The sequence below is a fragment of the Gavialis gangeticus genome, unplaced genomic scaffold (assembly GCF_001723915.1).
Source record: "Gavialis gangeticus isolate Ggan-Ray unplaced genomic scaffold, GavGan_comp1, whole genome shotgun sequence".
In the NCBI taxonomy this organism is placed as follows: domain Eukaryota; kingdom Metazoa; phylum Chordata; order Crocodylia; family Gavialidae; genus Gavialis; species Gavialis gangeticus.
This window is the reverse complement of record NW_017728995.1, coordinates 66,033,257-66,048,919: the sequence shown is the minus strand read 5'-3', so window position 1 is coordinate 66,048,919 and position 15,663 is coordinate 66,033,257. Positions and strand designations below refer to the sequence as shown.

Here is a 15,663-nt window from a genome sequence, read left to right as displayed (position 1 = left end):
GACGCAGTACTCCAGCTGCGGCCTGACCAGTGTTGCATAGAGGGGGAGGATCACCTCCTTGGACCTGCTTGAGATGCATCTGTGGATGCATGACAAGATGTGGTTGGCCTTCCTGACCATGTCCCCACACTGCCGGGCCATGTTCATTTTGGCATCAGTGATGACTCCAAGATCCTTTTCTGTCTCTGCACTGCCAAGAAGGGAGTTCCCCAGCCTGTAGGTATGCTGCTGGTTCTTCCTCCCCCCAGGTGCAGCACCTTGCACTTGTCAGTGTTGAAACCCATCCTGTTCTCATCCATCCACCCCTGTAACCTGTCTAGGTCTGACTGCAGCCTATTCCTCCTGTCTAGCGTGACCACATCCCCCCACATCTTAGTGTTGTCAGCAAATTTGAACCGGGTGCTTTTTACCCCCTCATCCAAGTCACTGATGAAGATGATGGCCCACACTGTTCAACATCTTCATCAGTGACTAGACAGTGACTTCATTGGACCTAGACAGGTTACAGGGGTGGGCGGACAAGAATTGGATGGGATTCAACACTGACAAGTGCAAGGTGCTGCACCTGGGGAGGAAGAACCAGCGCCATACCTACAGGCTGGGGAACTCCCTTCTTGTCAGAGTGAAGCATTACTAGGGCACTTGTAAGAACATGTTCACATGTATGGAAGACTGACAAGGAACCTGCTGTATGCTGGAACAAGATCCTTTTCAATCATTCAGCCTCTCATGCTATATAGAGTCCATACTTGCACAGTTCCTGAAGATCTGATGTTCCTATACACACAATGCAGGAAACAATACATTAGCCTCTCATTGAGGCCTCTAGATGCTGCTGTAACTGGTAAAATGCACAAACTACATGCAACATTCAGCTCCAACCTTCCTAGACAGGACTTTCTCAAGGCTTCTGCCAGAGCCATGCCAACCCTCATTTATGTCCAGATGGGGAATCAAGTCACCTACCTGAGTGAGGTTGCAATGATCCAATGAACTCTTTCTCAACTGGATGAATACCTGCAGAGAGAGAGAGTTTCCAGCTATAATTTCTGCTAGTCTGGCAAGTATGTCCCTGGAAAGCCACATTGAAGGAACTGCTTGCGTTTGCTCTTCCCTCCACAAATTCATGTCCCCAACAAACATGATACAACCTTTCCCTTCCACTTTCTCATACTTTTTAGGCATATGCCTATCAACCTCCTAGATGGCCCCAGGCCTGAACCACCCCAACTGAAGCAACTCTCTCAACTCTCTACTCGCAGAAAGGCTACAACAAAGGAGTCTAGTGCAACAATGGGTGTGCCTTCAACACACATCACCATGTCAGGGTCCATCCCATTTCCAGGAGGCTGGCTACCATTGCCTTCTATTCATCTGTGCACTGCAACTGCCTCCTCTGATCACATTTCCATGGTGTTGCCAGTACTGCTCCCTGAAAAGAGCAGACCTGTGCATGCCCTGAAAAGCAAACAAGAGAAGAGAAAGATGGCTTGGAGGAATGAGCGCAAGATGGAAATAATCAGGTTTCCAGGTCTGATCCTGGCTCTGCTACTATGCAAGACCCTCTTTGTTGCAATTTCATGTTCTGTAAACTGGAGATAAATACTCAGTTCCCTCCCCCAAGGTTGCTTTATGGTGCTAAGTTGTCTGAATAACACTATAGTGGCATGTTTTACTATTGAGGCAAATGGCTTCCCTATAGTTGTGTGCGACAGGGCTTTTTGGCTGTGGTCTCAGTGAAATCAAACACCCCCTAAAGTCAGAGGCTCCTTTAGAGTTTAGATGACCTCTAAAGATCCACCTCCAACTCTTGGCTTTCCCTCTGCTAATTTTTCAGTCCATTTCATAGAACTATCAGGACTGGGCTGTAGCAGTCATCTCAACCTGCATGTCATCTTCAGTACACTGCTCAGCCTCTGTTACTGCAGGCAACTGGTAGGGGCACACCCATTTGCTGGCAAAGACACTGGCTATTTAAATATTGTACTAAACATTGTATCAATACATTTTTTCACTGTCCAAGATTTTAGCTTGATGAACTAAGTCGCCCAGTCATTGGAAGGGGCACATCAGCACCTCCAAAGAAAGAATTGACTACATGCTGCTATCAGTGGTGCTCTTATGAAATTCCTAGTTACGTCAGGATTGCAGTAACCCTTCCTGGGGGTGTGAAATCCCGCTGCTAAGTCATCTGCTAATGGAGTGAAATGGAAAGCCGAGGACTCTCCAACCAAGCAACACGGCTACCTGCTCAAAAATACAAGTGCTTCAGGTCATCAGCCCATCTCTTCAGGAATGGCAAAACACTGGTGTTTGATGAGTCCCCAGTACAGATGCTCTTTCAATTGCCACTGATGTTCTTCTTATGCTGTAGTCTGGACCAGCAGCTGCTACTTGTTCTTTCTTCTGTTCTACTGTTTAATTTAGGATCTATTTCTCCTCACATACCTGTTACAAAGGGGCTTCAACTTCCTATTTCATGCTAATGCCATGTTGGCCGGTGCCTTTCCTGCAAAACAGTCCTCCCCCACTATTTGGAATCCACACTAACCTTGCTAGAGTTGGACTTTAAGAGTGACAAGAGAGTTTTCTTCAACCCTTCTCCCACCACTCAGTAGCCCTTCTTGTTTCTTCCTCAGGACTGCCCAGCCCAAACACAAATTAATCTCTCCCAAAAAATCTGCTTTCCTGCTTCATATCAAGGTGATAGGAGTTGCCTACCTTGCGGTCAGCAGAATCCACTTACCTTTTTCCTAGCAGGATCAACATATAGTAACAAAGTGTTTCAAGGCACAGTTTGCCAGCCTGTGGTAACTCTCTTGGCCCTGTCTTGTCTCTTTTCAAACACAGCATGCAAACCATTAACATGATCTTAAACCAATGCAGATCTGTGGCCTTTAATCCAACACTGACATCCCCCATTGCCTTCTCTTGCTCACACATTTGAAAGCTGTAATTATATTATACACAGAAAAAATATTTTATCCAACCTTTGTAATCAGATGCCATTTTAATAACTCTTATGGCATAGGTTTCCTGTGCTGGCATGATAAAAATTTAGTGTCAGATGACTTTTTATATAGGAAGTTGCACCTAAAATCATAACCAAGTGGGCTAACCTAAGAGTGCACAAAGGGCATGTCTAACACATACAATTAACACTATTTGGCTTCACTGTACAGTAAATTTACTACCAAATAGACTAATTTCCTACACAGTAAGTGCCTGCATGTTTACATAGTGATGCTTTACTGTGCAGTAGATTCGTTTACTGTGCAGTAAAGTGTCTCATGTAGACACAGCCAAAATGCTTTAGAGGGCAGCACATCTTTTAGGACACTGGAATCCAAACTTGGAGAAGAGGACTGTAGCCAGGACTGCTGCCCAGCTCAATTCCCAACATTAGTCAAGCTAACAACATTTTGTTTCACATTGCTTTTGCTCTTATCAGAAATTAATGAAAATTTTCAACATCATAAATATCTATTTCTGGTTTTCCCAGGTCTTGACATGCTACAAATCACCCCACTCCTTTGTCTTGGTTTCAAATCCAACTTAAGTAAATTGAATTCATTTTGCCTACTTAGTAGACTCAAGAAATGCAAGTAAAATTCAGTTTTGAAACCTGAATCACACAACAGAAACATGAACTTATTGACCTTTCTATTCTCCTTAGTTGGTTTGCTTTTGTCTTGCAAAATTTGAAGTCCTTTCCCCTTAGAAACAAACAGCCTTGATTCTATTTTGATACATGGCAGGCAACTGTCAATCCTCTTAATCTTAAATGTACACAGAAGAGGTCTACTCAGGTGCCTGATGAATCTGCTTGTATGGAGTCCTGTGACTATCACATCAAAACCTTTGACGCATATGCCCAGGCAAGAGTATGGAGGAGTGCAGACTGCCCAAGATCTACCATCTCCATTTAGACTACCAAAACAGAATCCAAAGGCCAGACCAAATCCAGACATTCGGTGCCTTGATGGTTGTAGCTTCTGCCAGAGAGCAACAGATAAAAACTGCCTAATGCCTTGGCGAGGGGGCGCTTGCCAGGATGATGTTCCTTAACCTTTGTCCAACCAGAGTACCCACTAGGCAGTGGGGGCTAGGATTTTGAGTGCCCTATTACTCACCTCACTCTGGAGGTTGCAACATTGTGGTATTTTATAGGAGCTACCCTGCCATGAGTAGCCCCACCACGTTGCCACCAGGCCATCCAGTCAGATGCAGTTTATGGTCATACCTAGGATACACACTTTGTAAATTATTGTGCATTTTACTGTGTAAAAGAGGAGACATGGTTAAGTACAAGCAAACTGTGACTCTAATCAATGTCAGCATGATCTTTTTTCTCTTAGGCAACAGTAGTATTTCTACATGACAGTTTTCTTTAGAAAAAAAAAAATGCAGGCAGCCACTCTAACACAGACTTATATTTTCTTTTGTCTGCCACTGTGTGGCGGTATTGTAAAATTTGCTACTTGAACCAGGTTGCATGCAGTCTCAGTCTTGCAGCTGGCACAGAAAACATCTTGGCTTATTAAATGACTTCAGAGAACTGGCTAAGCCAACTGAATGGGATATTCCAGGAAGCAATTCAACAGACTATACTTATAAAAATAAAGGCCTAAAAAGATCACCCAATGCCACTGCAAATGGTATAACTTTTAGCATGCTGTATTAAATCACGTCTTAAATGAAAGCAGAATACTGTTAAAAAAAATCATATTTCAATGATGCTTGTAAGGTAAAGGTTTACTTATGTATTGTAGCCTAAGTCAATAAAAATTACAAGGAGTACAAGAGTCATTATGAGAGGTTCTGAAATGTGTTAGGAATGGTAGTTTGAAGATGACTTATGCTGTCTTGGTTTTACCTTTACTGTCTTGTGGGTAGGGGGAGGGGGGAGCTATTTTTTTCTTTTGCAAATAAAGAACTTTGATTTTAAGAGTAACTTGGTTCCCTGTGCTTTCACAGCATTATTGCTCGCATCATTCCTTCCTGTTGCCCTAAAATCATCTTCCTCAGTATCATTCAGATAACATCATACATAGCTTTCAATTCCACTTCTCTTGTTATTGCCCACAGCATAAAGTTCACATTATTTAATCCCATGTGCAAAGACTTAACATATTTATATTTTGTATCTGTGACTCCAGTTTCCCGTCTTTGATTGGCAATGTCAAGATGTTGTCAGACTTGCAGTACCCACTTGATTCTTCTTTCCGTTGCTATTTTTTTTACCACTTAAATATGGGACAGATTCCTAATGCAAATTTAACTGGCTTCCCACAGTATTTCATTATAATAATCGTTCTTTAAAACTCACTGAGCTGTGAAAGCACTTTGAAGCTACTCAGAATTATTGTACCTAAATAACAGAATATCACAAGGTGCAGTAACTTACTTTCCTGACCTACCCTAATTACCTTCCTCTTGGAACCGCCTAAAATTACATAGATGTACTCTGGGAAAGGGAACTCTCCTCTTTAAAGCGATACACCTAGTTTTGCCACCATAAAAATAATGGATTGAAAAACCCCAAATGGATGTGCTCATGGCTTAGTTGAAATCGGTCGTCAAAACTTTCTTTCAGACTAAAACAGAAGTTATGTAGGTTTGGTGCAGTTCTTTTGCAAGACTGAAGAGGATCCTCATGTGTTACACATGATGCTTTTGTTTTCCATGTCTACAATGTTTTCAGGCTTTACTCTGAGAAGTGCAAGTCATATATCAATATCCAAGCCTCAGGCATGATGGGGGGCTTTTGCTTTTTATGGCTTTGAAGCAGGGGTGTCAGACATGGCTCCCAGGCCAGATCTGACCCATGGAGCTACTCTCTCCGGATTGCAACAAAATCCTTTAACATGCATCTCCTTATTTCCTTCTCTTAAACTGTCTTATGGTTTCAGCAACCGTGTTCATACCTGGTTTCTATCAGCAGGTTTTTCAGATTTACATGGTTTTAGTTGGAAGAGACGGGATACTTCTAGCAACTTTTCTTGGCACAATAAATATAGCCATTCCACAGCACTTGACACTAGGACATTCTTGCCTTTAACTGCCTTCCACAAGATCCTGATGAGTCCAGATGTACCTTTTTTGCACAGGCCTCTCTTGAAATTGCATTTAGTTTTTAGTACTGCATGGTTTGAAATCCAACATCTATACATATAGCCCTGTCTATGGAGTGTCCAATAGACATGTAGGAATTTTCTGCCAAGCAGCAGCTGGGGTGAGTTTGGAGTACCCAACATGAATTATTGTTAGATCCAGCCAGGAACAGGGACACCACCTACGGAAAACTGCAGAAAACCTTATTTGGATGAGGTGAGGTCAGCACCAATTCACTGATGGTTTCAGGGGTTTTCCTGATGTTTATCAGACAAACAGCAATTTCATTTTTTTGCACAGGGGTGTTTTATTAGGTAAAATAAAATAAGAAGCCTTAATTCTATATAAATGGGAGACTGGTATATTGGAAAGGTTTTCCCGTCTACTCCTTGAAAAAGGGTTCCTTGTATGAGTGATATGGGTATGAACACAATATTAACTCTGTGAGATGTATGGATTTTTGTGGGTAACATCTTTTACTGGACCAACTGCCTGGCTGGGATAAGCTTTCAAATGCAAGACATTCTTCATCAGGTCCCATGCAGTCCAATAAAAGATACCCACAAAAATCCATGCCTCTGGCATATTTCCTGTACCATCATAGTGACATCACTCCAACACTATCAAAATATATCAATTCTGTAACATATAAATGGCTCCTTTCCAGAAGAAACCTTATGCAGCCCTGAACAAACTAGAAAAGTTACTTCTGTAGCATTTAAAAAAAAGATATTTAATTTTTCAGTCTTTGTAGCAGATGCTCATCTAGGAAGTAGCTCACATCATAACAACTAGCTCCTTCACCAGCTGCATTTTGTTTGAGGCAATTCTAACATTAAAAAAAATGGAAAAATGTTTACAAGATAACTAACTTAACTTTGGGGGATTCAGAGGAGAGGGGAACCAGCACATGCTTCCTAATTCACTAGAAGCCCTTCTGTTCTAGTCTACATTAACACTGTCTTCAAAATTTCCTACTATGGCATGACCCACATGGAACAACTCCACCAGTGGCAGCAACTGTGAAATTTGTTAGCATAGGCAGGCAACAAAATTGCAAAGACCATTTAAATTACTATTCTGATTGTTTTAAAGGGTCCCAAAAAGAGAGAACTATGGTAACCATTTCACTGCAGTTTTCTCTTTGCCAACCTCGGTCTGATCCTATAGTCAACATACTTATCAACAACCAGAGAAGTAAAAACCCCCTAATTTTATGTAATTACAAAAACACAAATAATCCTCTACTACAGATTAAAAATATTCAAACAATGAATAAAATGTATGCCACACCGATTCCCTCAGTAGCTACAAAATAGAATTAGAAAACTAATATTTATTAATCAATTTAAATTTTAATATACATTTCAAGAACGTGGCAGCATAAAAGGAAGCTTGTTTAAAAAAACAACCTGAATTTACCATTTGCAATGTTACATTAACGATCAGGGCTCCCCTATCAATGGTTCCAAAACACTTCAACTATATCTCCAAGTATTAGAACCATATTTAATGTAGCAGTAAAATTAAAATAAAAAATTCCAAATGACTCCACATTTAGGGAGCAGTGGGTACCCATGTATGTCATTTAGAGGCCTAGTAAACGTACTAGCAACAATCTCAGCAAAACTTAATAGCTTTGCAAAGTGTTCGGAAACTAGCCATGCTACTCAGTCTCACTTTAATAAAATCCATTAGTGATTTTTTTTTTTTTTTTTATACATATAGTGGAATAACAAACAGATTTACATTACTAGGTCAAACCACCAAAAGGTAGAAAACGGCAGGAACTTCTTGGTCAACACAAAATCACATACAAATTTAACTAAATACGTTTTTAATAGGACATTGTGAAACCTTAAGGAAGATAAGAACACAGAATTCAGGTCCTTGGGTTGGCAAATAAAGACAAGAATACTATGAAGCATTTTCCACCATTTACTCATTATCAAAAATATTTTTCAACTCTTCTTGCAAAACAAAAAACAAAAAAGTACAGACTGGACACATACATCACATTTTTCTTCCTATGGCTTTAACCCCCCACCCCCACCCTGCCCCACCCTACAAAAATGACAGGGGAAAAAAACAAACCAAAAACCAACAAAAAATAATAATAATAAAAAAAAAAATCTGACCACATTCACAAAAAATGACACCATGGTACACTACGAAACAAAGGGAGGTGTCATTTAATTATTGACCAAAGGATTTTTGCTTCTTGCTTAGACAGGTGAATAACCGTCATTGTAGGTGCTTTGTGCCAAATCAAAAAGATACCTAACATTATGTCATAATGCACAGGAAATGGCATGTAATGAATTAAAAAAGATGGCAACCATCAAGGATTTTGAAAAATTCTACTGCTAATTTTTCTTTAGACATGCTGTTAAAATAGGAAGTCCTTTTGTATTCGAGTCAGCCAATGTTTTATCGCATCACTTAAGAGATTAGACACCCCTCTCTGCTTCCCTCCCTGAAGAAGTTTGACAAAGAATAGTTAAAAATGCAAACAAAAAAAGCCAGTCAAGATGCTGTCAGGTGCTCTACATGGAGAGCAGCAATCTTCTTAATCTACCCCTATTTTCAGGTATTAACTTGGAAATAAATAATTTTGCACAAAAAGTTTACATTTATAGAGGCGTTTAGCCACACCTACTCTTGCAATGTCCCGTTGTGAACAGAATACTTACCTGGTGTTGAAACGGTCCCAAAGCCCCAGTATCCAGAGTGGAACCAGCATGCTTTCTCTAATGGCTAATGAAATCAATTTTACCCTGTATCCCCCAACTTCTGTCTGGACTGAGGGGCAATGGGACATTTTCCTGGTGTGGCGATCCCAAATGCATCACAATTAAACACCGTTAACCTCCTTTATAACTGAGCCAAGGAAGAAAGGAACCAATGGTGGTAAATGCTGTATAAACCTGGATGTATTATGGGCCTTAACTATTGGAACAAAAAAAACTAACCCAGAGCAGATGCACCTTTTTTGCTATATTCTCCTCTCAAGGTATGGCAAGCAGGTGCCAATGAAAGCAGTGGGAACTACATGGGTGTGTGCTTGTAAGATCTGAACCTTCTTCATACACGTTATTTCCCCAAAATGAACAGTAATAGGTAAAAGGAGTTAGGAACAAAAAGTTAAAATATACCTGTGACAATCTAGAAAGTTCTTCGGAGAAAAAGTGAATAAAGCTACTACACCAAGGCTTACGTACTGGAGAATTTTGAGTGACACTAGAGTAATGTTGACACAACCCAGTTGACACAATTTCCAACCTGCTGCTCAGAAATTAGTTTTACTGATTTTTAGATAACTATGGTCTAGATAACCAATTCTCATGATCAGAAGTGAGATGTTGTCATTCAATGACTGCATTCATTCCTCAGCTTAACGCTGTTTTCAACAGAAACAGGATGTGATTTTCTAGCAACACTGACTCCCTAAGTAATCAAGAATTACTTCTGTACATTATAAACTAGCCCAACTTTGACAGACTGCCTAGACTCCACTTCTTTCCATTTAGTTGGAAGCTTTGATTGTGCACAAAGCACGAACTGGTACAATGAGGTTAATGTTTTTCCTCACCAAAAATCATTTTGTATTAAAATCATTTACATCAGCAGTTGATCTCAAACTATGAGGTGCTGTAAGAACTAAGGACAGTTTTAGGGTAACTCCTCCGTTATCTGCAAACTATTTCCCAGACACTAACACACATAACATAGCAATGAAAAACACTTGATACAAGTGATCTAATCGCAGGAGCTCCAGCAAGTTAAACAGAACCATAGCTGCCTTAAAACTGTAGCAGTTCCCCTACTAAGGGCAGGGAAAAGACAGAAAATGATTTAACAGTCATATCTCATGTCTATAGCTTCATCCAAACTTTTATCATCGTGTGTACTGGCAGCTAAATATGTAGTTACTGGTGACCCTGTCACATTAATTACACTGGTGCTTGTGCTGGCGTTCCGCACAGCAATGCTTGTCACATTAATGCCCAAAGTAAGCCTAGTCTGCTCCAAGGCCTTTTCTGGCACTGCAAATGCCTCCAGCTTCTTTTCCCCATTAGCCATGTATGAGTTTTGGCACCCACGGCATATGCAGTCTAAGCAGGCTTTACGGTTCGAGTAACAAGGGCAGCGTTGGCCACGGCATGTAAGAACACTTGGATTTTGGGTGGCACGACCACATTTACACCCCTTCTTTTCTTGCGGCTTCTTGTACACAGTTTTTGTTGGACTTCCTGGCATAACGTTACTGCTAGGAACTTTTTCCTTTGCTTTGTCTTTTGTTTTCAGCATTCCTGGTTTGGCTTTCGGGTGGGATTTCTTGGGGGGGTGTTCGAGGTTCTTTTTCAGGCTCTTGTTGGACAGGAGTACAGTTTTACTGATTTTGGGAGTTGTGCCTCCATTAGGAACAGTTGCTACAGGCTGCAAGGACATTTTATTTTCCTGTTTCACTGTTACAGGAGCTGATGCTCCCAAGGTTGGGCCACAGAGGATGCTGGAAATTGGGAGGGGTTGAACCTTTTCACTGTCACTTTCTGATCGGGATCGCTTCCTGTTTAACTTAACTACCTTAGGTGTTGCTGCTGTGCATGAGATCCCATGAGGTGAAGCACCTGTTGACATGAAAACACTATGGCTAAGAGATGGGGGGGAAAGCTGTAGAAAAGGACTGGCTTCCAAACTGGGCTGCAAATTAGAAGCACAGACTTCAGTGTTCGAAACAGTTTCTAAGCTCCGGAGCACTTCCTCAACACTCAGCAAGAGAGAGCCACCAGGTTTTATATCTTCTGTGAAACTGCAGATGTCAATGCCTGTTGTACACAAGTCACTGGTCGGCACTGTATCGCACACAGGCTGCAGGCTGCTTGAGAGATCTTCAGTTTTTATATACTCTCCAGCACTGCATACATCAATCGTATTTGCATGTTCAGGAGAAGGAATATTAACTCCAAGTTTATCAACCGAAAGCCCATTACAGTTGGGCAACCCATTGATAACAGAACCCCTAATATCAATATTGTGTGTGCTTTCAGATATTGAAGAAAAACCAGCTTGAGGGTCATTTGTATGTTCTGAGGTTGTAGGAACTGGGGAATGTGTCACACCCAAAGCATCAGAAGTCTTTTCTGTGTCTTCGTGGAGTGGTGATCCATCTTTGAGCAAAGCCAAAAGATCAGAACAGTCCACTGCTTGTATTATGTCTCGTGCCAAGGGAGTTTGTGTTATGTACTCGCACAGTTTTTTATAGCAGTTCACTAGAATGCTTAGCTGCTTATTTTCCTCAAACTGTTCATAGTCTTTGCACCAACTACAGGATGGTTTCATCATCATCTTCTTGCCTTTACAAGTTTTGCAGACATAATGTTGACACGTGGAGTTGGTGGGAGCAATGGGGTCTTGGAGCAAATTTCCTAAGGGGGGGGAAAAAAAAAAGTTAGAGAGACCAGGTGCTACACGCTACCAGGATAAAAATAAGAGGATCTTCCTACTGACAAAGCTCTAGAAATCACGTGAACAGCATTCAATCCTAAAGTCAAGTCTGGAAAACACTGCGGCTGTGTGAACAACATGAAATGCCAGAGGGCTTGTTAACTGCTGCTGTATTCACAGTCTTCAAAGAGTACTGTAGTAAAAAACTATTTCTCTATTTCAAAGAGAAAAAAAATAAGACTGAGAACTGATGTACTGTTATCTTGTCAACTTAATCTTCAGAGTACATCAGCACATCCCCCTTCTACACTGTCTTTACCTCAACACAGCAACATAATAAATAACATTATTATATATTAGCCAAGAGATTTATTCAGACTCACAAAATCATAGAAAAGTAGGACTGGAGGACCTCCGGCAATCATATGGTCCAAAGCTCTGCTTAAGGCAGGATTGTCCCTACCTATTCAATACAAGTGGTTGTCTAGCCCAGTAGTGCTTATCCTATGGGCCACAGGCCAGAAACCACCCATTAAGTGACAGGATCCAACCTGAAACACAGGGAAGAAGTTCAGCCCAGTGTGTCCTGTACCCTGTCCTAAGCCATGTCACTGATCCCTTCTGGAGATGCCCCTACTTTCTCCCTCCCCTCCCCCTGACATAAGCATCTACCTGCCTCCCCCCCTCCACTTCCTCCCCACTACTGGAAGGGCGTGGTGGCCTGTTCCCAACCAACTGCTCTACGAGACTGAGTTCCATTGGTTGAACTATTCTTAAAATGACACAAGCAACCCACTTACTCTACTACCAAAAATGTTGTCCCAAAACACCAAGAACATCCTAACTTGCCACAGGCAAAGCAGTGGGTTGAAGGCACTCTCAATGTCTTTCCACTGGAAGACAGGAAGTGGCTGTTAAAAAACACCTGAGAGACAGGGAAGAGGACCATGCTCCTGCTACAAAGAAAGGAAAAACCCCTAACAGTCCATGATGATCCATCTCACTACGAGGTAAAATTCTTTCCTGATCCCAAACAGGGCAATTGGTCTGATCCTGAACAGAGGGTCCTGCCCCTAACCAGAAACCTCTGGGATTTTTTAGCTCCAACAGGAGCATGGCAATACCTCAGTTAAAATTCCCACCTCTGGATGTAGCCAATGCCTCTCAGGAAAAAGAGAGAGAGAGAAAAAAAAAAGATACCTGTAGCAAGAAGAGAATGAAAAATTTCTGGACCATCACAGTTACATCACATCACTTTCACACTACCTTTACACAAAAAGGACAATCCAGCAGAGAAACCAATTATCTTTGAAAGTATCACCCAGGTACCTTGCAGTAACCTACAATACAAGAACCCCTCATCCCTCTGACCCTGGTGGTCACCTGCCACCCCACACTGGAACTGATTAGAACACAGGTCAAATATATGGCCCAAGCGTCGCATTGGTCCCACGGAACCCAATTATCCAAACTCCAGTGCTGCCCCTGCTTTAAATGAACTCAGACTGGTTCCAGGGACAGGGCCTGGGATGCACGCCACACACCTCAGCTGGGGCAGCATGCCATGTGCAGCACAGGTCAGGTTTCAGACTGGCTGCTCCAGGATGTATGCTACATGTAGCACAGATCCTGGAGCAGCCACTGGATCCAGCATGGGGGAACACGGGCCAGGGTCATTAATCTAGCCTGCTGGAGGAGAGGGCAGATGAGATGACATCCCTGGATTGGAAGAATCATCAATTACAGCCATACTCAGACAAAGATCAGATATTGAGAGAAACATTCCCAGCCCCTCCGCTCCTGTCTTTCAAACAGCCCCCTAACCTCCCAATCCATCATTATTCAAAAGCCAGATCAACTCATCAACATCAGAAAACTCTTCATCAACAGACAAAAGGGACACAGCCTTGCCTTAACAATAGATGCTTAACCTGTCAACCCAGACATCACCACTAAAACAATCATCCCCCCCCCCCCACAATGAACCAATGAACTCAGCAGAATTCAAATCATACACATCTTTCCCAAAACATGATAGCTGATCCAATGCACCAAATACCCACGGGCAGGCAAGGGTCTTCGAGTAGATGTCCTTAGACCAACATGGCTACAACCAACAACCCCTCAAATACCCATGGTAACTACTGAGTGAAAATGAACAGCAACTACGCACCACAGTGAACTCACAGGAAGAATACAAAGGACAGAGACACACAAATGCCAAGAGAAGAATATTTTTCATGTCACAGCCACTTGCCTTCTGACTTCACTATCCTTGTGCTCAAGGGAAACCTACCAAACACCTTTAAAATACAAGTTTGGGAACAAAAAATCATAAACTGGCTGGACACTAAGAACCAAGGACTGAACAATAATGACTTTATGATAAACTATTATTTCCCTGATTCCTGAAATTTTGTTCACTCTTTTCCCTTTTGATAAGTCTTGATCTCCCATTAATCAATTTTTTCTGCTGCTAACTGTCTGCTATCCCTGGGCATTGCTCCCCTCTCCAATTTCACAGCCCTATCCACTGTTTTAATCATCACTGTGCTTGCTGCTTTCCTCAGAACTGATAAGAATGCCTTACATTCAAAAGCTTACCTAGCTTTATCCTAATCATGCAGTTGGTCCAATAAAAGAGATCACCCACAAAAATCCTTGCCTCTAGCATAATTCCTAGACCATCACAGCTATTGCTCTCCAATACTGTACTACTAAAAGCACAGTATTCACTATCCTCCTGTTTAAAAAGTTTTACTCATCCAGTAGAACTAGAAAAAAGTCATCTGTCAGTGACTAGGCACACATCTTCAAGAATGCACTGCAGAGGTTTAACTTATAAAACAAGCCAAAAAATGGAATTTGTCCATGTGAATTTTTACAAATACCTCAGAGATCATTTGCAAAAACTGAAAAGGAAATCAATGACTAGTATGGGCAAGTAACTTCTGCCAGGACAGGAGACACAAGGCCCTAACATACCCTGAGAAACACAGATAAACTCTACTATCTACCCTCAGGTGGACAAACATTAGAGAATAGCTATTTGAAAGCATTAATATTTCAAAGCACTCAAGAAGCAAACAGAAGAAACAGATCTCCCAGATCTTCCTCATGGAAAGAAAAAGCAATTGATACTGGAATCAAAATCACTGGATGTACTTGGTAACACAGCCTGAGAAATTTGGGATTCACATAACATTTGGAGACCTGAAGACATGATTAAAAGACTAGTCCCCACCCAGTTAGTGGTCAGAAAAGGGTAAACAGCACATAACTAAAATATGTAGCTGTTAACAGTATTCCAATATTAGCTAAGATAAAAGAACTAAAACAAACAGAATCAGGAGCAGAAAAATAAGCAATTACCATTGGAGGAAAAGTAGCACAAAGCAAGTAACAACACAGTTAAATATGACCGTTGATATTGCTAACAAGACTGAGATGCACAGCAAGTTACATACATTCGCAATACAAAGAGCAATTAGGGGCTCCATGTGCAAAAGTAACATATAATCATAAAGGAAATAGCATGAACCTTCTCCACAGCTCATAAAAAAAGACACATAAGGGATATGGTATTTTTGGATATCTGATTTCTAGAAAAATATAGACTACCTTTAGGGAGTTCGAAAAGAGCAAGCCTTATTGTAACTAGAGATAAGGAAGAATTTAGAGTAAAGTTAAAAGATTGTTTAAGTGTACAGCAGGTAAATAAGATGTAAAATTATGTTTCCAATTTCATGAAAATGTAAAACAATAAAAAAGAGGGATTTTTTTTCAGCAGGAAGAAATGGAAGGGTAGAGCAACTTTATAATAAGAATGAATACAAACTGAAATTCCTGAAATTATGTATACTAATACTTTTCAGAAGGAAGTGATCCAAGCAATAATAGTTACATGCCAGGCAATTATGTGCATAAAATTTCAAAATCATGCACAATTGATAATTTTTAACTCTTTTTACAAATTAAACTAAATATAACACTATTTCAACCTTCTTTATATGCAGGTACTTGTGTGTGGGGGGGGGTTGAGATGTGTGGGGGGGCAAGGGTGTGGATATGGGAGCATGTGGGGTTTGTGGGGGGAGTGTG

The 15,663-nt window shown here is 41.2% G+C and overlaps 1 protein-coding gene across 1 annotated transcript in view; it reads right to left on the bottom strand.

The window, feature by feature from the left end:
• Positions 1–7,419: 7,419 nt before the first annotated feature.
• Positions 7,420–15,663, bottom strand: part of MSL2 (male-specific lethal 2 homolog (Drosophila)) — a 45,791-nt gene continuing 37,547 nt past the window's right edge. The window contains exon 2 of the mRNA XM_019503766.1: positions 7,420–11,543. Coding sequence (XP_019359311.1) covers positions 9,970–11,543 — 1,574 coding nt within the window. The 3' untranslated portion in view covers positions 7,420–9,969. The remainder of the gene's footprint in view (positions 11,544–15,663) is intronic.